The sequence below is a fragment of the Vitis riparia genome, chromosome 2 (genome assembly GCF_004353265.1).
Source record: "Vitis riparia cultivar Riparia Gloire de Montpellier isolate 1030 chromosome 2, EGFV_Vit.rip_1.0, whole genome shotgun sequence".
Classification (NCBI taxonomy): Eukaryota; Viridiplantae; Streptophyta; class Magnoliopsida; order Vitales; family Vitaceae; genus Vitis; species Vitis riparia.
In genome coordinates, this window is record NC_048432.1 from 1,439,743 (window position 1) to 1,463,308 (window position 23,566).

General features: G+C 38.5%; 1 protein-coding gene across 2 annotated transcripts in view; it reads right to left on the bottom strand.

Moving 5' to 3' along the window:
* Positions 1-1,074: 1,074 nt before the first annotated feature.
* Positions 1,075-23,566, bottom strand: part of LOC117929579 — a 35,094-nt gene continuing 12,602 nt past the window's right edge. For both annotated transcript variants that reach the window (XM_034849908.1, XM_034849900.1), the window contains exons 3-11: positions 22,427-22,504; positions 21,739-22,310; positions 7,102-7,731; positions 6,658-6,812; positions 2,807-2,991; positions 2,569-2,702; positions 2,084-2,439; positions 1,892-1,995; positions 1,075-1,546 (exon numbers count right to left, since the gene is read on the bottom strand). In XM_034849908.1, the coding sequence (XP_034705799.1) occupies positions 1,476-1,546; positions 1,892-1,995; positions 2,084-2,439; positions 2,569-2,702; positions 2,807-2,991; positions 6,658-6,812; positions 7,102-7,731; positions 21,739-22,310; positions 22,427-22,504 (2,285 nt within the window). In that variant the 3' untranslated portion in view covers positions 1,075-1,475. The remainder of the gene's footprint in view (positions 1,547-1,891; positions 1,996-2,083; positions 2,440-2,568; positions 2,703-2,806; positions 2,992-6,657; positions 6,813-7,101; positions 7,732-21,738; positions 22,311-22,426; positions 22,505-23,566) is intronic.

Here is a 23,566-nt window from a genome sequence, read left to right on the forward strand (position 1 = left end):
TTATAAATATTTTTTTAGTTTTTCTTTTTTAATCATAAATTTATTTTATTTTATTTTGTAAAATGAACATCTAAAAAATTAACAAAATAAATAAATTTATGAAACATGGGACATACATATCCCATATTTTAATAAGAAATTAGCATATTCATGTAAAAAAAATAAATAAAAAAATAGATAATATATCTTACAATTTATTTTATCTCATACTTGATTGAACATAAAATATGATAAATGATGAAATAACTTATTCTATCTCATCACCGGGATAAGATAATATATCTTACCATTTATTTTAAACCATGATTGAGTATAAAATATGATAAGTAATTAAATAACTTATTATATCTCATCCCAACCAAATATGAGATAAAATATAATATCATCTTTTTTATTTTATCTCTTGTTATATCCGACCAACAAAACATGGTCTTAATATAATGAAAAACACAAAAGTTGATGAATTAATGAAAAATCTCAAAGCTTCCGAAGAAGTTGTTGAGAGTCGCCATGGATTAAAATCATTTGTTTGCATTTTCTCTTCTTTTAAGTTTTAATTAATTTAATTATTTTAAATTCCATTATTTGTATTAAAAAATTATTAAACAAATCAAAAAGAGACTCATCAATTCAGAGTTGTTATCTAGCATTACAAGTTCTATATACACATGGTCAAATCACTAATAATTTTGCCCTAACCCTTAAGTGCTTGACAATGTTGGTAAGTCTGTATTCAAACACATTAAAAATGTAATATTTAAAAGGGTTAAAAAAAATTACATATTAATCAACAATCTCTGACATCAGTCATTTTCTGAAGTGGAAAGGAAGGAAATGAAAAATACAATAACTTCAACAAGCCATTCTAATCCCAAAAATTTTCCAACTTCTAGTTAATATTCATGTATTTTAAAAATAATGCACCATTATTTGCTCCTTCCTTTTTATTATGTAATATATAGATGTGATGGAAGTCTACTTTGTTAAAATGTCAAATATTACATTGAATTTTGAAAACAACACCAGAAAACATAAAATATTAAATAATTAAAATGATAGTATAGTCCTTTCATAGGCTTAAACAACTCGCATTTAGACAACTCAAACCACTTAAGGTTGTTGGTGTGTGACATACAACTTCAATGAAAACTCAATGCAAATCCAACCCAAGTTGAGTTGGGATTCCAATTCATCTAGAGATAAGTATAAATTTTCATTCATTCCATTGAAGGTTCTATAACAAATGATATTTTCAAATCTTGGTTTACAGTATGAAACCTAAGACTGTATTTTATAAACAAAATGACATGAAAATTCCCACACCATTGAAGAAAGAACAAATACCTTGGTGGTGCTACTCATCTGAACGGAGCGATGGAACAGCCGGTGCTCGCAACAGGATGAATCAACGGTTGGAATGTTTCCCAATTTGAAGAGAAAGTTTGGTAAGAAACATGAATTGGAACCAATCCATTCTAAACAATCCCAGTCGAAATGCTGGAAGTTGCATTGATCTTCAGAGAGTGCTCAGGGATATAAGTATGACCTGTTAATGCCAAAAATATTTTCAATAAGAAATTTTGGCTTTTCTATGAACCTCACCAAGCTATGAAGTCAATGTAACAAAGACATTTTAAGAGATTTAAGCATAAGCACTTTTGAGGAAGACATTCATCATATTTAACACAATTCTAAACATTCCAGAAGCTTCCTAGATAAGAAGCATAGAATTTCCTAAGCAAGGAATCACTGGTTGGTGCAAATTGTAAAAACTTGGAACTTTCAACCAATCAACAGATTATAGTCTAGGGCATGAAGAATAGTCAATTTGAAAGCACTTAAACCATATGGGTGATAAGAAATCAAATAATGGCAATGAGCAGAAGAATACCTTTCTCCTTAACATCAATCTGCAAAGTATCAAGTGTGATTATGCCATCAGTTAATGGAAGCAGCTCGAGTTTGATGGTAGCAGTAGATTGAGAAGGAACAGATCTGATTTGACCATAATGGGTTATAGTCTCTGTGCCTAAATTTTCAAATTGAAGAGGAACAAAAGGAGAGTGGTGAATAGTGTTATTACCCTAATGGAACTCTACTCTGCAGCCATAGATGTGTACAACCCAAACCAGTATTTGGAATGACATCGGATATAGGAACAGCTTTCTCATTAGAAGAAACAGAAAGAGCTCCAGTATCACCATTCTCTTTCTGATTCTCCAATGGCACAGGTGCCGAACTCAGCCTTGGCAGTGCAGTAGCTTGTCTCTCACCACCTATTTTTCCACAAAACTCAGAAAACCCAAGACATGGGCTCATTGGAGAAGATGGTGCAGAATTCAAGGTCATCAATGAAGGAGGTGAAGTAAATGATGCTGGAGCAAGAACTGTTAAGGTTAGATCCTCGGGTGTTAAATTTGAAGCCTGAAGTGTTAACACCTGATGATTTGAACTAGTTAGATAAAAATTTATTATTTTATCAGAAGTAGAAAACAACTAGCTAATCAGATTCTCTCTCTCTCTCTCTCTCACACACACAGATATATAAACATAGATAAAAACAAAAACCTGAACAGGAAATTCAGAGACTCTTCCATTGGATCCAAGAGGTTGTCTTGACATTTCAGATGCAACAGAAATCATAAGATCCCTTGAGATGCGTGGTCGCCAGCTTGTTGGCCGCTTGAAAAATAATCTCGATTCTACATTTGATACATAAATCTTAGGATAAAAATGTGGCAACCATAAACCACAAACTTCTGAAGGGATTCAGATAATACAGCTAACTAAGAGAAAGTATATATACCAGTGTAGTTGCACCGACATGAGACCAAAACGGCATACTGATCGGAAGTTAGTGTGCTCCTTTTCCCTTCAATGGCTGCATTTCCAGCAGGTAAATGTGCTGATTGAGAACTCTGGCCCGGAGCCATAAGAAGCTTCCATGTTGAAGTTGCTGGTTTGAGAATAAAAGAGTGTTCTTCACCTCTCCTGCCATTAGAGTATTCAAAATAAGCCCAGGGAAACAAGAAAAATCTACTAAATCCCTGTTTTACCTAGTTCTGAAGCTCTCGATTTTATGAAAAAGGTTCAAGAAAAGCATTCATGTCATCCATAAATCCAAAGCTACATTTGCAGAGCCTTGAAAGCTCATTGAAAGTATTGAATAAATGAGAAACAAAAAAACCTCTTAATATGGGGCAAGAATATAGAGGCATTCAACCAGTTCCACTCTTGAGTTACAATTAAGTCAACATCAACATGCTGTACCACATAAACTTATTCTTCTACAGGGAAATTAACAGAGACTTCATACATCCAACAAAGAATGATAATTCTTGTTCATATGACTAGAGAGAGGGAAATAGGTTAAAAAATGACCTCGAAGGGACAAGTATATGAAAGTTGAGTAAATTGAGCAGAATTTTAAACATCATACTGGAAACATGGAAATTAACATGATGGTAATGGCTTCCACACTACTAGGAGAAGGTAAAATAAAGCAAAGAAAAAAAGCACAGAATTTGATGTAGCTATATTACAAACTGCTATGTTCTCAGGCCTGTACGCACCAACAGCTTGAGGGAACTGAGCACTTTGGCAACCATGTTTTATCAATTTTGCCACAAAGTTCCCAGCCAGAATATAGCTTATATAGCTTAAGTACACAATTTCTTTCAGTATAAACTAAATAAATGCAAAGTTAAGCACAAATGACTAGAGAGAAGGGATAGGAGATTAATACAATGCTCTCAGAGGCAAAAAGCCACCAAAGTCACACACATAAGTGCATGCATGTATTATAGCAACTCAAAAGTGAAAATATATTTTTCAATCAGAACTCAAAAATAAAAGTATATAGACATAATTTAAAACTAAGTTAGCCAACATTGCTAATTAACTCATTAAAAGAATTTGGTTTCCCCTTTTCTAAGTGTACTGTAACGCATGACCAACAAACCATCTTGAATATGGATAACAGTCCTCATACTTTCCTTCCACTAGTACACAATACAAGCTTGGAGTGATTTCATACAAAACTTTAAATTATCAAAAGAAAAAAGAAGTATAAACAAAGAAGGGCCTGATCCTCTCCACAAGAACAACAGAAACCCAGATGTGTCATACACTAGAAAATAAATAAAAATCATATCCCGAGAGAAGCATCATAGAAAAGCCTGGCAACCAGCTCTTGGTCAACAAAACAAACTAACAGGAAGTGCCAGCAAATTGCTTGGTCATAGGAGAATTTTGTGTTTTTGGTTCTTTTATTGGGGACTGGGGAGGCCTTCACAGTCAACATTGAGGTGCTTTGTTTAGTTGATGACTTGGCTTTGCAATATTGAAACAGCCCTTCAGTAGTGAGGATGGATGAGGATGATAAGCTTAAGGAGATAACAAAGCAATTAAGGGGAGCATAAATCAAGGAAGGATTAAGGATTATGAGGAGAGCTTTGGACTCTCTCTCAAGTCTCTACCTATCTGGATTTGAGGCTTGAGGATAGTTAAGAACCACCATTCAGAGTGCTGACTGAGAATAGGTTGACTAGTGCTAGAATGTCTTTCAAGTTTATTAACTGTGGATATCCTTGGGGCTATTTTATGAGTTCCCTCAAATGATCCTTGTGAAGCTCTTCAAGGAAATTCTATATCCTAGTATCCCTGACTTGTGCTATAATGTTTTTCAAGTCTCTCAAAGAAATTTTCTAAAGCTCTCAAACCTGTTTTACCAAAAACTCTTTCCTCTGTAAAGGGAGACCTATTTATACAGAAAATAAAGAGAGAATATCCCCACAAGGTTCCTTTAAACTACAGATGATCAAGCCAACCAACAATAAGCATCTGGAACATGTCAAGGGTAGTTCAAATATGACATCTGGAACAAGCTCCTAGTTAGTTTTCAGTTGCCATGTGTTGTTGGGTGATTACCACACACCAATGTGAATTGAGAAGCACTACGCCTTGTGTTAGCATGTTGTTGGCATATCAAAATGTAAGTTCGTGAAGAATGAAAAATTGATTCTCGTTGATCTAAAATATTTACATAGCTATATAAAAATACAAGAGTTGACCTCCGTTAGGCTAAGCTAGGAAACATGCTAACTCCTATAAATTAAGAGCTAAAATATAAGATCTAGACTACGATCATACCTATTAAACCTCTTTATAGAAAGAATAATAAGTCAACTATTCCAACACAAAGCTTAGTCTTTCGCCAAAGATACTAATAGCCTGTTTAGAATAGCTTCCTATTTTTGGATTTGGTTGGAAGCTCCAGCCAAAGTCAAAATTTTTAAAGGACAATATTGGTATTATAAATTTTTTATTAAACATGAAAACTTCTTGCATAAACCAAACTAGAGCTTCTACAAGAAGCAACATTTTCCTGACTTTTATATTAAGCTCTTTTTCAAGTCATAAGCTCTTTGAACAAAATTAACCAAATAAGCATAGATGCTCTTATTGAGCTTTAAAAGAGCTTTTGGTTTCTCAAAAGTCAATACAAATAGGGTCTAATTTTTCTCTAAACCACATTATCTAAAGAATGATTAGCAGTGCAGGGCACCATAAAACTTAACTATAGCACTCATGTTGAAACATTGAAAACTAAAACAATTATAACCAGCATATCTCTTCCAATGCCAACCACTAGATGCTTGTCATAGTGAAGAGGAAATGTCAAAGATCACAACCAAGAGGACTTTGGAAAAGCAAATAATTAATAGTCACCCTATGCTCTTGCATAGAACACATATACAAGGACTGACAGCTCCAAAACATCTCTAGATTTGAAGCTTATCATTGGCATTCACTTTCTTGTGAGCCACTAGACATGCAAAAGCTACACATATGGGGAGTCTTTGGATCTCAGGATCAGTTTGGCTGGAAAGAAATAGGTTGATAGGAAAGAAAAAAGAAAGGAAGAAAATTTTTACTTCACTACTGTTTCTAGTTTTGATAAAAAAATATGAAAGAATAAAATTTCATGGGAAGATAATGAAACAGTATAGGGACGTATCTTTCCTTTTCTCTGTCTAATATCTATGCTTTACATGGAGCTAACACTGACAAATCTCTACTTCTTGTTGTCTATAGAGGTTATAAAGATGAAAACCATGTTTAATATATATTAAGCCCACAGACTAAAAGTGCTTTTTTTACAGGACTCAATCTAAAAATATTAACCTGAGATTGGCAGTAAATCCACTGTCAAAGTGCCCACCCATGGATCAAGAACAAAGTTTAGTCCATTGCCAAGTGGGACTATTGCATGCATAAATATGGAAACTGATATTGATTTGTATTACACAGTAAAGTTTCACTACATTACATGAAACATTGAAGAGTAAATTGGGTCATAATCTCATGCATTTAACTAAGAATTGCCCCCAAGTAAACATGAATTGTGCAGGAACTAGTTTTCAGCATAGCCTTAATTCAACAACTAAGATATGCTTACAAAATAAAATGTAATACTTCTAATGCACCCCTTGGATGAGAGGAAAAAAAGGCAGAGAAACCTCTTTCAAACCTTGGCTTTTCCTTTCCAGTCATTGCTTTTCATAGAAGGATAATGACAATTATCAATATTAAAATTGCCAGTCAGCATTTAACTACTGAATAACAAAAATTAAGATAATTAGGGTGGACAAAGACCTGAGGGCTAGATTTGGCAAACTGTGGTCATTTCCAGCTTCTATACATGCCATCGGTAATGAACGAGGTGATCCACCTACTGAAGCCTCCTCAAAAACAACTGTTATGGCATCTAAGTATACCACAATATCAGGAGTATGTGCTGGAGAAACATTCTGCAAAAAGAATAAAATAAAATAAAAATTACAACTTAATAATATCATTTGCACAAATAAACCTGATAGCTATGTGATTTCTACATATCCAGATTAACTATTTCATCAAGAAATTCCACAAAAAGAAAAAAAAAAACAAACAAACAAAACAAAAGTTTAACTTAACAAAGCATTGACCCAACTAATTGGCTTGGCTACATGAATAATCTTTTGCCATTGTCCTCCAAACAGAAAAAAGAAAAGAAAAAGGATGACATAAATACAATTCAGTAAAATTTATGACTCACACCTTTATCTGAACACATAAAAGGTCATCTGTGTTGCAGTCTGCAGCAAAAGAATGGATCTCTACAGGTTGAATAATTTCAAGTTTCCTCCTCCACCTTCTTCCCGGTATATAGATGCCTTCCAACCCACAACAAACAGAAAACCTTTCTGGCTCCAGTGATACACCTCGAAAAGAAAGAAGCTCTTCACTTCCAGTTTTTTCGCTCTTCACAAACTTCTGAGGTGAGAAGCGATCCCAATCCTCAAGTTCAAAGTTTGGTTTAGAGCTTGGATTTGCAATGGGTGGAGGTGCTGATGTAGTATTTTGAGGAAGTGCTGACATGGAGTAACTTCTAAAGTGGCCAAAAGAGAAGAGTTGAGAGCCAGATGATGCAGGAGTGGATCTTTGAGATGTGTTACCAATGCCAGAACCGGAACTCAAAGGAGGAGATAATGCACAGGTGGGAGGGGGAAGAGTATTATCCAAAGGAAGCAACCATTTTAATAGGTCTCCACATGGATCCTGGTTTGCATGGACTAAGCTGTCTTGGTTCTCAGAAGAAAATTTTCTATTATTAAATTTCTCAAATTGAAGAATCTCAAGGACAGGATCTTTCAAAAAATCAACAGCAACATTCACTTGTAAAAGTACCTGCATCCTTCCAAACAAGAAAATGGAATGAGAATCAGCATTAGGTAGCAGTAGGAAGAAGTGATTTACTCAGCCATAAATGTAAATACCCTTTTTTTTATTAGGCAGCATAAGATGTATTGAATGTAGCAACCAGGACTAAAAAGTTTTTAAGAGTTAAAATGCATAATAAACAACAGAAAATAAGGGGATCGTACTCATATCCAAACCCTAATATCATAGTTTTCTTCTTTCTACCAAAAGTGTTGTCCATATTCTTCCACTACTGCCATCCATTGGCTTCATAACCAAACTGTCATGTCAGAGTTCTAAATGACTATATCAAATTGTTTTTAGTAATATTCATAAATGAAAGCATCGTATTTGATGATTGAACTTTCATCATGCATTATTATAGACTTGATGAGTTTTGTTGGCAGCACAAGAGACCAGGAGATCCTACTCCAGTTCTTGGTCACTATTGTCTCTGGTAACATTGAATAGATTCATTTGCAATAAGCGGAAAGTAATTTTATCTGGGTATCTTGACTTGGGATATGGGGAATGTGGCCGAGATTATCTCACAAGCAATCCATAAATGATATCCTGAACTTTAGTGAGCTTCTTATTCTACAGATGCGTTAAATATTTTTTTCCTTTAATTGGTTCTACAGATATGTAGATATCCCAACTAGGTTTCTAATAATTTAGGATCAAATATTTAGTTCTTGATGTATATAGCCTTGAAAGGTTTAGATAAGACAACCTCAAAATATCATACTTCATTAAATTGATCAACATTGCAGACAAAAATTTATAATTTCATCAACTACGAAGTTTTTCAATGTTGCAAGTAGTTACACGAGTATGTAGAATTTCCACTCTTTAAGTATGAAATATAGCAAGCATGATGTGTCAATATATCATTACAGTGCATTTGAATAAAAGATTTCACATAGTATTTGACTTCCCAAAAGGATTTCAAATCCTCTCGAAGCAAATGGTATTGTTTGGAACATCAGGAGAGGAAATTTCCAAAATCTAGAGAGGATTTGAAAAGGTTAAATTCTTTCTTCAGATTGGTTACATTTCAAGAACTCTATTCAAGCATAGCCTTCGGACCACCACCACCTACATCCCACCCCCACTATGGACATCCATCCGGCTAGCCGAACGAGGCTGTGAAAAGGTTAAATCCTTTCTTCAGATTGGTTACATTTCAAGAACTCTATTCCAACTAGCCATCCGATCACCACCACCTACATCCCACCCCCACTATGGCAACCACACTTCCCCGCAGCAGCTGAACATTCCACCACCATTGCCTCTACTAGTATTGATACTACCACCAGCTCCAACCCTGAGGTTGCAGTTTTGCTTCTAATATTGTCCGGTCATCACTATCACACCACACCAATCAATTAAAACTCAAAATATTCATTCAAACAATAAAATGAATATTCTACAGATTTTAGTCACAGGTTTTCAAATCCCATCTGTTTCAAGTTCATGATTTTTTTTTTTTTCAAATTCCAGATATGCAGCATCAAGATTCTGAATTTCTATTTAGAAATTCCACTTCTATGAGGTATTCTTCATGGACCTCTAAACATTCAAAGAAGGAAAAACAATTAGGCTCCATTTAGTGTAATAAAAAAAATAGGCAAACAAATAGGAATGCATATTGCTTTCATGAAAATTGCATTGCACATATGCATGGTTACATGAAATTTTAAGGAACTAATAACTAAACCAATGCTAACCAGTCTCCTTAAGAACCCTCAATTTAGTCTAGCAAGCCAAGCCCAAGCCAAAATTGCCAACCTAATATAGAACCTATGATATCACATGCCAGCTGAAATGGCAAGATCAAGTTGGCTCACATGGTTCCTATCAACTAGGAGAGCCCTTTTTCTAATACATTATTAATTCCAAATATAACAAGAGTACAATGCTAAAAAATATAAATGGCTAATTATAAAATAAGGAAGCCAAAAAAGTAGGTAACCACCCTAAATCAAATTCCCATAGATCAGAAAAATACAAGCTACCCAAATCTCCTAAATATACTTCTAACCCAATATACACTGTTCCCTTATAAAAAATAAGGGTGTTTTCCAACACTTCCCTCAAGCTGACAAATGGATGTTTTCCATTCCCAACTTGCCAACTATCGTCTTAAATGTTGTAGTAGACAGTCCCTTTGTTAGAACATCAGCCAACTATCCTCCAGTAGGCACAAATGAAGTGCAAATAGTCCACTGTCCAACTTTTCTTTTATGAAGTGTCTATCAACCTCAATGTGTTTGGTACAGTCATGTTGAATGAAGTTATGTGAAATATTGATAGCAGACTTGTTATCGCAATAAAGCCTCATAGGTGTCTCTCACGTGATCTTCAAGTCTTCTGCAATTGTCTCAGCCACAATAATTCACAAATTCCAAGCGCCATGGACATAAACTCAACTTCCACACTTGATCTAGCCACAACATTTTGTTTTTACTTCTCCATGTCACTAGATTACCACCGAAGTACATGCAATAGCCTAATGTTGATCTCCTATCCACCACAAACCTGACATGGTCTGTGCCGGTATAAGCTTCAAGGGCCAACTTCTCTCCCTTCTTAAATAAAATTCCCTTTCTTGGAGTTCCTTTCAACTACTGTAGGAACCAGTACACAACCTAGAGATGAATTTCCTTAGGATCATGCATAAAATGGCTCACCATGGTAAGCACATAAGCTATGTCAAGTCTAGTGTGGAGCAAGTAAATGAGCCTTCCTACAAGCCTCTTATAAGTACCTCTGTCTATTGGTGTGTCTTCCAATGCCAAGTCTATGATTCTGCTCTATCAGTGTCTCAACTAGCTTGCATCCCAGTTTGCCCATCTCCTTTAACAAGTCCAACACATATTTTTGTTGAAAGATAAAAATTCAATGCCGAGGAAATACTTGAATCTGCCAGGATCCTTAATTTCAAATTCTTTCACAAGGCACTTCTTCAAGGCTTCTCTCCCTTCTATATTGTTTCCAGTCACAATTATGTTGTCCACATACACGAGCAATGTTGTCACTTTCCTTGAACCCAAGTGTTTGATAACTAAGGTATGGTCACCTTGGCTTTGCTTGTATCCCATAGAGAGCATAACCTTGGTAACTGTGGTCACTGTTTCAAACCATATAAAGTCTTCTTCCATTTACACGCTTTTCCATTTCCCAATTGTAAGTCAAAACCAGGAGGAATTTCATATATATCTCCTCTTCAAGATCACCATGCAAGAAGGCATTTTTAACATCAAATTATTGTAAACTCCAATCAAGATTAACCACCAATGACAACAACATCCGGACTGTATTCATTTTCATAACAGGAGCAAATGTCTGAAGGTAGTCAAGCGACTCAAGCCTATAAATCTAAGTACAACCCTTTGCTACTAATCTCGCCTTGTACCTTTCAAGTGATTCATCCTCCTTGTATTTGACTATGTAGACCCATCTACAACCCACTGGAGTCTCGCCTCTTGGCAATTCCACCATATCCCATGTTGCATTCTTCTCAAGAGCATCCATGTCAACTCTCATAGCTTCCCTCCATTTTCATGACCAAGTGCCTTAGATAATGATTTGGTAATAGACATTGTGTTCAGGTGAGTGAGGAAGGCTTTATGGGCAGTAGACACTTTACTATAGGACATAAATAGGTATATGGGGTGCTGGGTGTGTGTCCTAGTTCCTTTTTGGAAAGCTATGACTAAATCATGGTCATTTGTGTCAGGTACGCCTTTGTGTGGTAATTCAGAGTTAGAAACAGCAAGGGGAGAAACGGCACTTCATTAACAGAAACCGGTTCAAACTCTTGAACGCAAATAGGTTGAAAGATGGGAACTTTCCTTCTTGAGTAAACCTGAAGTGGACGAGTAGAACCTTGAACTAGTTTTTCCTTTGCCATTACTCTTAAATTAGGAGGTGTACACGGTTCAGACTCATTTAGAACAAGGCCAGGAGGTTCAGAAACCAGTTCGGTGACCAAAATTTGACTCAAGGGCAGATTTGTCAAGGTCCTTGACTCACAAACCAGAACTTGACTCGGGGGCAGATTTGCCACAATACTTGACTCACAAACAAGCGAAGAATGATGTCTAGCACACATAATGAGATCGAGTAAGAATCAGTCCCTGTCCTAATCCTCCCCAAATGATTTTTGCCCCTGAAAATAAGGCTCAAAGAATAGTTATCTTTCTCAGAAAAAGTGGCATCTATAGATATAGAATTTTCCTGTGGAAGGATGATAACACTTGTACACTTTTTTTTGTAAAGACTAGAGAAACATATCTTTGAGCTTTCAAATGTGAGCCATGAGAGAGAGCGAGAGTGAGCACGCGAGCGAAGGCGATGAGGGTGAGAGCCGAGCGGAGAATCGTGGGATGAGGAAGGGAAGCAGATTTTTGGTGGAATCAAAGGTGTTCGAAGTAGAAGCTGAGGAGAGAAAAGGCAAGATCCAAGTTATCATCTCGGAAAGCAAGGGAGGGATCTTGTCTTGGGTCCGCCTAGGGCCGATGAGTGTGGGGTTGTTTACAGAAGGGCTGATTCAGTGCATAAGGGATGGGAAAGAAGGAAGATGGGAAAGGGGTTGGAAGGAAAAAGGGAGGAATTACTCTCTGGTGAGAGAGGTCAATAGGGCAGGGTGTTTCATCCGCCTAAGGGTAACCGATATGGAGAAGAGGAGATTTAGCATTTGTATTCCAAAAGGTAAGGGGGAGAAGGGGGGATGGGTTTCTATGGTGGAGTCCTTACGGAATGTGGGACTTTGGTTCGAAAAGAAGGAAATTAACCAAGAAGTGAGGGTCACAGGCAGGTCGTATGTGGAGATGGTAAAGGGACCGGAGTGCAGGGATGCTACAAGGGTTAGAGTGGAGGTAACGGGGGAGGAAATAAGGAGTAATGTGAGTAGATTGGAGCATTGCTTGGTAGGAAAATGGAAACCTAGATCAGCACAAGAAGAGGAGTTGGAAAGATTAGGGTGGTTAGTGGCAAGTGCATGGGGGTTGAAAAGTAAATTAGGCATGGCTAGACTAGGTAAGGGATGTGTTCTTCTAGAGTTTGAGATTGTGGAGGAAGCTAAGAGGGTCCTAGCCTCGAGGGAGAGATCAGTGGGAGGGATTCAGTTGGGATTGGAGCAATGGAGTTCGAAATTTGGATGTTCAACAGAGGGAGAAGCTAGGAATGAAGCTTGGGTAAGGATTCTAGGTCTCCCAATTTCATTATGGGTTCCGTCAATTCTGAGGAGAGTGGGGGAAGCGTGCGGCGGGTTCTTAGGCATCGACTCCTCAACGGAAAGGAATGAGGAACTTGAGTGGGCCAAGGTTCTAATAAAAACGAATAGGGAGGATTTGCCGAGTACGTTGGAGATCGGGGTTGAGGGGGAGGTCTACGCCTTGTTTTTGTGGTGGGAGATCTCGTTGTCGCTGAGGAAGAAACAGGGGGACAACTGAGACTAGTATGGGTGGCAAAATGGGGAGGTTAGGGGTGATGGAGATACACGTGCGGGGTTGCACGTGGGAGAAATGTCGGACACTTGGCCCAAGGCGCAGCACCGGTCAGATGATGCGATGGGAGGGCAGGTGGGAGGGGAGGGCAGAGAAGAGTTTGAAAATCAGGCCCATCTCGGGCAGGTGACCCGTCACAGTTCTGGATCCGCGGGTGATGGGTTGAGTTCGTTTGGCCCAGTTGAAGGTCCCGTGGGTTTGAAGCGGGCTGATGGGCCATCTGTGCAAGGCCCGTCATTTTTAAAGGGGGCTGAGTCTGTTGTTGTAGGGCCAGCGTGTGGGCCGTCTGAGGGGTGGGCCTTCGATGGGTTGGAGCTTTTGTCTCATGGGCCTGCAATCACGCTAAGGGGCAGTCCGGGGCCTTCTCAGGCCCAACTCTATGACAGAGGTGATGCAGCCTGTTTGGCTTTTAATCTGGAGATGGATTTCATAAGGTGCCGAGAGAAGGAGGAAAGAAGGAAGAAGCAGCCAATAGTCCAGAGTTCAATGGCAGAGTGTGCGATAGTGGAAGAAGCTTCAAGGTATGGGTCTGATTCAAACTTGTGGGGTTTAAGGGTTACGGGGTCCTCTCTTTCCTCTTCTATTTTTTTTTGGTCGGACTCCGAAGGGGAGTTTTACGACCACTCTGGGGAGATGAGGGAGAACCTTCAGGAAGGAAACATGCTGAGCTTGGCAGTTGCAGGGGGGTCTACAGTGAGTGGAAAGGGCTGTTGGGATTTGGTTAAGGTTAATTGCACCGTAATAGAGGTTCAAAACCCGGAGTGGAATTCAGTTCGGGCTGAGCCCCAAGATCTCAGGGGTGAGAAGGAGATTAATTGGGAGGAGAGTAGCCTGGCCAAATTTAGTAAGTTTTTAAGATTTTCAACAAAAGGCCTGGAAAAGGAAATCCTGGGTTTTTTTATCAAGATTAGAAAAAGGCGGGAAAGGGTACACAGCAAAGGGATGATGGAGAAATCGAAATTCGAAAGGGAGCTCAAGAGGTCGGAGTGTTCAATCAATTACAAGGGGAGTGTTAAGAAGAAAAGTCATCTAAAGGGTAGAGGGGGTCAACTAACGATTGTATAATGAATCTCAAACTTTTGAGTTGGAATGTGAGGGGTGCGAACGACAATAATAAAAGGAGGATAATAAAGTCTTTTGTTAGAAAACAGAAGGTGGACTTGCTCTGTATCCAGGAGACAAAAATCCAATTAATGACTGAAGGGGTGGGGAGATTTTTAGACTGGAGAGCTTTAGAAGCTGTTGGATCGGCTGGAGGTGTGTTGATTTGCTGGGATAAAAGGTCCTTAGAAATATTGGAGTGGGAGGAGGGCCAATTCTCAATTTCATGTAAATTCAAAAATGTTGAAAATGGGGTAGTCTGGGTGTTTACGGGAGTCTATGGCCCTTTCACCAAAGAGGATAGGGAGTGCCTTTGGGATGAATTTGGGGCAATCAGAGGAATTTGGGGAGAACCCTGACGTGTAAGGGGAGATTTTAATATTATTCTATCCCAAGGGGAAAGAAGTAGACAAGGGAGGGTTACCTCAGCTATGAGGAGGTTTGCTCAGGTTATAGATGACCTCGAGCTTGTTGACCTTCCCCTACAAGGAGGATCTTTTACTTGGAGTGGAGGGCTTCATAATCAAGCTTGGGCTAGGTTGGATAGATTTCTAGTTTCTCCCAGCTGGCTTGATCAATTCAGCAATGTGATCCAGAAGAGACTACCTCGGCCTATTTCGGATCATTTCCCAATTCTAATCAAGGGGGGTGGCATAAGAAAAGGCCCTTCACCTTTTAGGTTCGAGAATATGTGGCTGAAAGTGGAAGGGTTTAAAGACCTCATGCGGAGCTGGTGGCAGGGGATGTCGGTCAGAGGAAGGGCTAGCTATAAGCTGGCTACAAAATTGAAGGTGATTAAACAGAACTTAAAAATTTGGAATAGGGAGGTGTTTGGGAGTTTGGAGAGTAATAAATTGGTTGCTTTACAACAAGTGGAATACTAGGATCAAGTGGAAAGCGAGAGGAGGTTGACAGAGGAGGAAACCTCTATTAAAAAAGAAGCAAAGAAGGATATGCTAAGTGGGTTAACTTGGAGGAGATACATTGGAGACAGTTATCAAGGGAGTTATGGCTAAGGAAAGGGGATAGAAATACGGGTTATTTTCATCAAATGGCAAACGCACACCGAAGGAGGAATACCATGGATAGAATAAAAGTCAGTGGGGTTTGGCTGTCAGAGGAGCAAGAAGTAAGGACAGGAATTGTAGACGCCTTTAAACAGTTACTAACGGAAGACTCAGAGTGGAAGGCGGATATAAGGGGGTTAATTTTGAATCAGATCGATCAGCAAGAAGCGGATACCTTGGAGCTTCCCTTCATGGAGGAGGAAGTCCATTCGGCCCTAATGGACATGAATGGGGACAAGGCTCCAAGTCCGGATGGTTTCACGGTGGCTTTTTGGCAATGCTGCTGGGAGTTCATGAAAGAGGAGGTCTTAGAGATGTTCAAGGAGTTCCATGAGCAAAATGCCTTTCTCAAGAGCCTCAACAACACGTTTCTGGTTCTTTTACCAAAAAAAGGAGGGGCGGAGGAGCTGGAGGATTTCAGGCCTATCAGTCTCTTGGGCGGGCTGTACAAACTATTGGCCAAGGTGCTGGCCAATAGGATTAAAAATGTGATTGGTAAAGTGGTTTCCCCAGATCAGAATGCTTTCGTCATGGGAAGGCAGATTTTGGATGCATCTTTAATTGCAAATGAGGTGATCGATTCATGGCAAAAAAAAAAAGAGAAAGGTCTGATCTGCAAATTGGATATTGAAAAGACGTATGACAGCGTTAATTGGCATTTCTTGATGAGGGTTTTGCAAAAAATGGGGTTCGGGGCTAAGTGGAGGGAATGGATGTGGAGCTGTATCTCAACTGCTAAATTTTCAGTATTAGTAAATGGGGAGCCTACTGGGTTTTTTTCTAGCTCAAAGGGGCTACAACCAGGTGACCCTCTGTCCCCATATCTGTTTATCATGGGAATGGAGGTTCTGAGTGCCCTTATTCGGAGGGCTATGGAAGAGGGATTCATTTCCGGGTGCAACATTTGGAGGGGCAGTGGGTCGGTTGCCAATATTTCTCATCTTCTCTTTGCAGATGACACAATAGTTTTTTATGAGGCAAAGAAAGAAGACATGACCTACTTGAGCTGGATCTTATGTTGGTTTGAAGCCGTTTCAGGGCTGAGGATAAATCTGGCTAAAAGTGAAATTATTCCAGTAGGGGAGGTGGAAGAGATTCTTGAGATGGCTGTGGAGTTGGGATGCAAGGTAGGTCAGCTGCCATCAACCTACCTGGGGCTGCCCTTGGGTGCGTCCAATAAAGCCTCTTGCGTGTGGGATGGGGTGGAAGAAAGGATGAGGTGGAAATTGGCCTTTTGGAAACGTCAATATATCTCCAAAGGCGGAAGAATCATCCTCATAAAGAGTACTTTGGCTAGTATGCCTTTATATCAATTGTCCCTCTTCCGTATGCCTAGGATAGTGGCAAGACGGCTAGAAAAGCTGCAAAGAGGTTTTTTGTGGGGAGGGGGAAGTATGGAAAGAAAAGCCCACCTAGTCAATTGGGAGAGGGGTGTGTGTGGGTGAGGAGAAGGGGGGGCTTGGTTTGAGGAAGTTAGTCCCCTTGAACAAAGCTTTGCTTGGAAAATGGGTGTGGAGATTCGCTCGAGCCAAGGACGAGATGTGGAAGCAAGTGCTTATGGCAAAATATGGGCAAGAGGAACTTGGGTGGAGGACTAAGAAGGCAAATGGGGCGTTTGGTGTTGGGGTTTGGAAGGAAATTCTGAAGGAATCTGATTGGTGTTGGGATAATATGGCTTTTAATGTGGGAAAAGGCACCAGAATTAGGTTCTGGACTGATCCTTGGTGTGGGGATGTGGAGTTGTCTCTAAGGTTCCCTCAACTCTTTGTCGTGGCTGCCCAAAGGAATGCCACAGTGGGGGATATGTGGGACCAGAATTCTGGTCAAGGAGGTTGGAATCTAAGGTTTATTAGAGGCTTCAACGATTGGGAGTTGGATGTGGTAGGCAAATTACTCCAAGTCTTAAGGAGTCAAAGAATCACCTTGGAGGAGGACTCGGTCTTTTGGAAGGGAGGAAAAAATGGGAAGTTTGGCGTTAAGGAAGAGTATAGCTTGTTGATCAGCCCTAGTGTCTCCATGTTTCCCAAAAATGGCATTTGGGTGGAGAATGTTCCAACTAAATTAGCGTTCTTTGTGTGGGAAGCTGCTTGGGGGAGGGTTCTTACCCTTGATAGGCTTCAAAAGAGAGGATGGCAGCTCCCTAATCGTTGTTATTTATGTGGTAGCGAAGACGAAAATGTAAATCATTTGCTTATTCATTGTACAGTGGCTAGAGTGTTGTGGGAGATTGTCCTTGGTTTGTTTGGTGCCCAGTGGGTCTTTCTAGAAACTGTAAAGGAGGTGGTTCTTAGCTGGAAGGGTTCTTTTGTGGGTAAAAAGAGGGAGAAAATTTGGAGATCCATTCCATTATTTTTTTTTTTTTTGGGGGGGGGGGGAGGGGGGGGGCGGAGTTAGCTATTCAGAAAATTAAGAATTCTTTTGTTTGTAATGTGTGGGGGTGGGCAAAATTGTATAGTGGAGCGGAACCACGCTCCCTTATAGGATTCTTGAAGTGATTAGCCTCCATTTAAGGGTTGGTGGGTTTTTTGTCTTTTGTTGTGAGGCCTTCGTCGCCTCGTATACTCCCTGTATGCTATGCGGCGTTTTGCCTTTTGTTAATATATGTGTTTACTTATAAAAAAAAAACACTTGTACACTTTTTTAGTAGAAGAATACCCCACAAAGACACACCTAAGAGCTCTTAGGTCTAATTTACCCCTATTTTGAGAATGAATGTGGCCAAAGGCAACACAACCAAAGATTCTAGGGACAAGATTATTTTAAGTGTTGAAATCTGGAAAGAATGTAGACAAGACTTGCATGGGACTTTTAAAGTCAAGCACTCGAGAAGACAATCTGTTTATAATATGTGCAACATTTAAAGCAGCCTCTCCCCAATAATTTTTAGGAACATTTTTTTTAAAAAGAAAGGCTCTCGTGGTTGCTTAAAGATGACCATTTTTTGTCTCTGCAACCCCATTTTGTTGGGGTGTTCTAACACAAGATGATTCACGAATTATGCCTTCCTTTTGGAAGAATGAAGACAAATTAATTAAAGTAATCACTTGCATTATCCAATTGAAACCTTTTGATTTCAACCCCAAAATGATTTTTAACCATATTGAAAAAGATAGGAAAGACTGAACATAAATCTGTTTTTTTTTTAAGGATAAATCCATGTCACACAAATACGATCATCAATAAAAGAAACAAACCAACAGGCCCCATAAATATTTGGAATTGTTGAAGAACCCCAAATGTCACTATGAATTAGAGAGAAAGGAACAATGGTTTTTTTATTGCTTATTTAAGAAGAAGCATGTTTGTGTTTTGCCAATTCACAAATGGTACAAAGAAAATGTTCGACACTTATTTCTTTGAACGATATAGGAAACATGACTTTAAGAACACTAAACGAAGGATGACCAAGACGATGGTGATAAAGCCAAATCTTGTCTTTATATGGCATGGAAGACTCAAAAAGTAAGGACAAAGATAAACTATTCTCTTTTTCAAATTGTCCACTCGACTCTTCAAGATAGTAAAATACATCTTTCTCCCTAGCACATCCAATCCTCTTCCCCATATCCTGGTCCTGAAATACACAATATAAAGGGTAGAGTACCACAAAGCAATTCAAATTCTTTGTAAGTTTCTGTACTAACACAAGATTTGTATACAACTTAGGCATGTGGAGGGCATTTTTGAGGGCGAGATATTGATTAACAAGAATATCACTTTGGCCAGCTACAGTTGTTGAAGTTCCATTGACTATGATGATTTTTAGGTCACCAGGACTTGGGGTGTAGGAGAGAAACTTTTGGGAGTTGCAGGTCATGTGGTTGGTAGCCCCTGAATCAATGACTCAGGAACCAGGTGGATTTTATCTAAGACATTTAGTGCAAAAGGTAAAGTCTTACCTGAGAGTGCCAAAGAACAAGTACCTGTAGCTCCAAGATTCTCCAATGTCCCTAAGAAGTTCCTCAGCTTTCTTACTCCCTCCCTGTTCAACTCAGTTCGTTCATGAGGATTGCCTTCACTATCGAGTTGTGTTTGAGACACATGAGCCTGTCTCTTTGATGATCCACCCCTCATGGACCAATTTCTATTACTCTGCTTCTGTTGTGGCCTTCCATGAAGCTTCCAACACTTTTCTCTAGTATGTCAAGGCTTTTTGCAGTACTTCCGCCATAGGAAGTCCTTATTAATGGCTTTGGACAGGTCTAATTGACCATTTTCTCCGCCAGGCTATTGATTGGGTGTCATTATCTTCAAGTTTGCATTCTTTGTCACAAAGGTCGAGCTCTCAGTCCCTGGAGTCTTAATCATTACTCCACGTCTACCTTCTTCTGCCCTTATTAGAGCAACAGTCTCATCTAATGACAGGTCTCCTTTTCACAATATCTGTACTAGAACAGCAAATTCCATATACAGCCCAACAAGAAAATCATAGATTCTATCCTTCTTGGCAAATCTCTTTAAGAGAGACGCATCATCACTGCATTTCATTTGTATGTTTTGATAGAGATTCATCTCCTGCCACAGTCCCTTCAAATAATTCGAGTATTCTGTGACAACATGAGTACCCTATTTTGTGCCTAACATCTTCATTTTGATCTCATAAATTTGCGCGACATCGTTTACTTTCGAATATGTCTCTTGAACAAAATCCCAGACTTCCTTAGCCGTGTCAAGAAACATACAGATGTCACTGATCTCCAACCCCATGTTGTTCCACAACCAAGACATCACTATTGAATCTTCTTCATCCCATGCCTCGAATTTAGGATCTTTTCAACTTGGTCCAGTACCATTTAGATGGCTCAACTTGCCTCTTCCTTTTAAGAACATACGGACCAATTGAGACTACTTTAGATAATTCTTACCATTCAATCGATAGGCAACCTGGATGTTTGGTAGATCTCCCGTAGAATGGTTGGATGTTTGTTCTGTTAGATACGTCTCAGAGACACTGGTGACTTCGGTGGTTTCTGACATATTTTCAATGAAGGGAATGAAACCGAGGAAGAAGAAGTGGAATCAAAGAACACAGATCGATTTCTAGGGCAACACAGGCCGATCAAATAACCAAACAAAAAACAAGGTTCAAGCAGAAAAGTGACGACAGGAAGCTTCTCACTGTTCTTCTCCACTCACACTATTGCATAAACCCTAGGGTTTCTAAACCGAACCAAATGGAGTGTCTACGGGAGGCATTTCTCAAACTTTCCGATTCTTCTGCACTCTCTCTCCACCTCTCCTTTGAGAAGCTTCTCAATTCTTGGGCTTGTAGTTCCAATCAGAACCTGTTGATAAATCACAGGCTTCAATTGGGCTCAATGTTGCTCAAAGCTGGTAAAAGATCTACTTGGAAGTGCACTTCGATCCATAACTTTCTAACCAAGCTCTGATACCATGTCAACTAGGAGAGCCCTTTTTCTAATATATTACTAATTTTGAATATAACAAGAGTACAGGGCTAAAAAACATATATGGCTAATTACAAAATAAGGAAGCCAAAAAAATAAGTAACTACCCTAAATCAAATTCCTATAAATCAGGAATATACAAGCTACCCAAATCTCCTAAATATACTTCTAACCCAATACAGTTGTATGCTATTTCCTTATAAAAAATAAGGACGTTTTCCAACAGTTCTCCCTAATCTTAACAAACTTACCCAACTTTATCTCCTTTAGCTAAAGCTAACAGAAAGCCATAGTGCTGCCTCATATATCTAAAATATGGATTCAATAGTCCTCAGTTAGGAATAAGAACTTGAACCAAGAGAGAGAGAGAGAGAGAAGCAGAAGAAAAAAAGAGCAAATAAAAGGTAAAAGGAAAAAGCCCAAATAAAATTACTTTCACGAATTTTCAAATAAGCCTACTTAGTCCCAAGCATCTAGTGGTTTCTTTTGTTTCTTTTTTCTTTCTTTCTCCTGTATCTTTCCTTCTATTAATATATTTCTCTTCGTTTCTGATCAAAAAAAAAAATAAACCTACTTAGTGCCCAAGCATCTACCCAAGACCATATCCACCAAGCACCAGAACGACAGACCCCTTGTCTCCATCCTGTTGTGCTGACAAAAAGGCCCAACAAATATCCAACAAGGAAGAATAGAGGCATGATCCCCACAGCATGTTTTCATTTATTTAGTCAAGAATAAACAATTTGAATTGATATAAAAGAGAACTGAAACAAAAACCATCAAATACCATGCCTTCATTTGTTTAGCAGATAAAAGATCAATAACACATTATATTCATGGAAATTCTTTTTTTCATCAGAGCATAAAAAACCAGTTGCATGAACCAAGATGTTTTATAAAACATACCACTACATCTCCATTAGAAAGAGAGCAACAATCAACAATATTTCTTGCCACTCCACCAGAGACACTGGCATTAAAATTTCCTCTATCAATAACAGCTGAGAGAGGAGTCATGCCTTTTGCAGTCTTTCTGGTTTTTGTCACAGTAGACTTCGGAGCAGCCACTCCAGAAAATTGTAGAGATGTTTCTGAAGCACCTTTCTTTGACCAGAGAGGCTCACCTGACTCAGCAATCCGAACAAAAAAATGAGACGACTTAAATTTTTGCAAGAGTATTTCAGTTTGTCTTTTGTGATCTTCCATTCTAAGAAGAGATTCACTAGCAGAAATATCCTTTTGAGAATCAAGCTTCTCTTTTAACAGATTTTCACCATTCCGATAAGTAGCTTCACCAACAGGATTCACTTCCAGTTTTCCTAATATCGAATTGCTTGCATCTCCAATCTCTCCACTATGGTTCTTTGTGCTTTGCCCTATTCCATTTTTACTCATCATGGCAGCAACCTTAAATGGAGTTATAATTTCTGTCTCCTGCTTAGAGGATGACAGGCATGCCAGTATATGAACTTGTTCACCTGGAGTATAAATAGAGTTCAGGTCCCACAGAACAAGTACAGCACCCTTCAAATCGGAAACCATCGATGCAAGTCAAAACTGAAAGAAACAAGAGTTTCAAGGAAGATACAGCTACCAGGAAAAACAAAGGGGCGATCTAGAGAGCGAAAGGAACATATGTCTGGTGCATCTCTCCAATTATCAGGAAGTCCCTCTACAAGAACATATAAACCAAGAGAATATCCCATTGATTATATAAACTTTCTCCCTTAGCACATTAAATACAATACACAAGCTAAGAAACAAATGTAGTAAAATTATGTTTTAAGTACAAATCACAAAATAAAATAAAGTAAAATTGATTAAGTAAATGAAAGAGTGCAAAATTTAGAAATATAAAGGCAAACCATTAATTAAATATGAAAATCAAACTAAAGAAGTATAGCACAATAATTCAGAAAACAACATGATACTGGTAAGAAGGATGCAGAAGAACAAATATATTTAAAAAAAAATATATATATATATATATATATATATATATATATATATATATATATATATTCTTTAAGATTCATATGAACTTCTCCAGCCAGAAAAACACATGGTCAGATTCAGATCATAAACTTATGTCTAGATATCCTTATATTTGGTAAGAATGCCATAATATATTAAACAAAATAACGGAATTTTAACTTGACTTTTTCTGGGTCCCTAGTACATGAGTATTCCCCATGGAATGAAGACCTAAATTTTCCCCAAACTCCACACACTCAGATAGAGTGAACTACAGCTAGTTTGTTAACATTTTGAATTATGAAAATAATGAAAACAAAATAATTTGTTGGTCATTCACTTAATTACTCTTATATTTACTTCCCCTTTTCTTCACCCCATTCCACTGAGTCCATCTGAATTAGCTATATAGATAATTAAGTATTAAATAGGTAATCCGCACAAACGATACAAGCATCAAGCTTTGGAGTGATTTATGTTCGAGTTGATTGCAAAGAAGCAAATCAAGGAAATGGATGATTGGAGGAAATGCATAAAAGACAACCATTTAAGGCTTCCCCAATTTTCCCCAAGAAATTGATTTTTATAACAAGGACAAGGAGTCCTTTAGAGAGAAGAAATTCAAAAAATAAGAAGTAAAAGAAAACTGAGCAGAAAGCAAAAAGAAAAAAGAGCTATCTCAAACCCAAACCCAAGACAAAGGAACTGCAGAAAAAGGTAAAAAATTGGCCTCTCAATTCTTCCATTGCCATAGCTGCTC